Below are 292 nucleotides of genomic sequence, written 5' to 3'. Positions count from 1 at the left end.
AGAGTGTACCCTAGGGATCGTAAATATCACCTTCCAAGGTTATGCTTCTCGTCCTTATACCCGGATTAAATGTTATCTTCTTTGCTGTTTCTGCATCATCACATATCAAACTATTACCAAATATAAACTCCATTGCTTTAACAACTTCATCACTATAGCCAATAAGGTTTAGAGCAAGTTCCACTTTACCTGGTGCTAATTGTTTGGCAAGTTTAAGCTTATTTTGATTCAATGGTCTGGAAATAACCTTATCCAAAGGAATAATATGCTTTACGGCCATGGTTCAGGAACT

The 292-nt window shown here is 36.6% G+C and overlaps 1 protein-coding gene across 1 annotated transcript; it reads right to left on the bottom strand.

The window, feature by feature from the left end:
• Positions 1-10: 10 nt before the first annotated feature.
• Positions 11-280, bottom strand: OGAPHI_006567 (uncharacterized protein; the record flags this gene model as incomplete). Its single annotated transcript, XM_046207866.1, has 1 exon — positions 11-280. One exon carries the CDS (start codon positions 278-280, stop codon positions 11-13), a length of 270 nt encoding a protein of 89 aa, XP_046058573.1.
• Between the last annotated feature and the right edge of the window lie 12 nt (positions 281-292).

This window comes from Ogataea philodendri, assembly GCF_020536065.1.
Source record: "Ogataea philodendri strain CBS6075 chromosome Unknown scaffold418, whole genome shotgun sequence".
Classification (NCBI taxonomy): domain Eukaryota; kingdom Fungi; phylum Ascomycota; class Pichiomycetes; order Pichiales; family Pichiaceae; genus Ogataea; species Ogataea philodendri.
The sequence above is the reverse complement of the archived record's forward strand: the minus strand, read 5'-3'. Positions and strand labels throughout refer to the sequence as shown.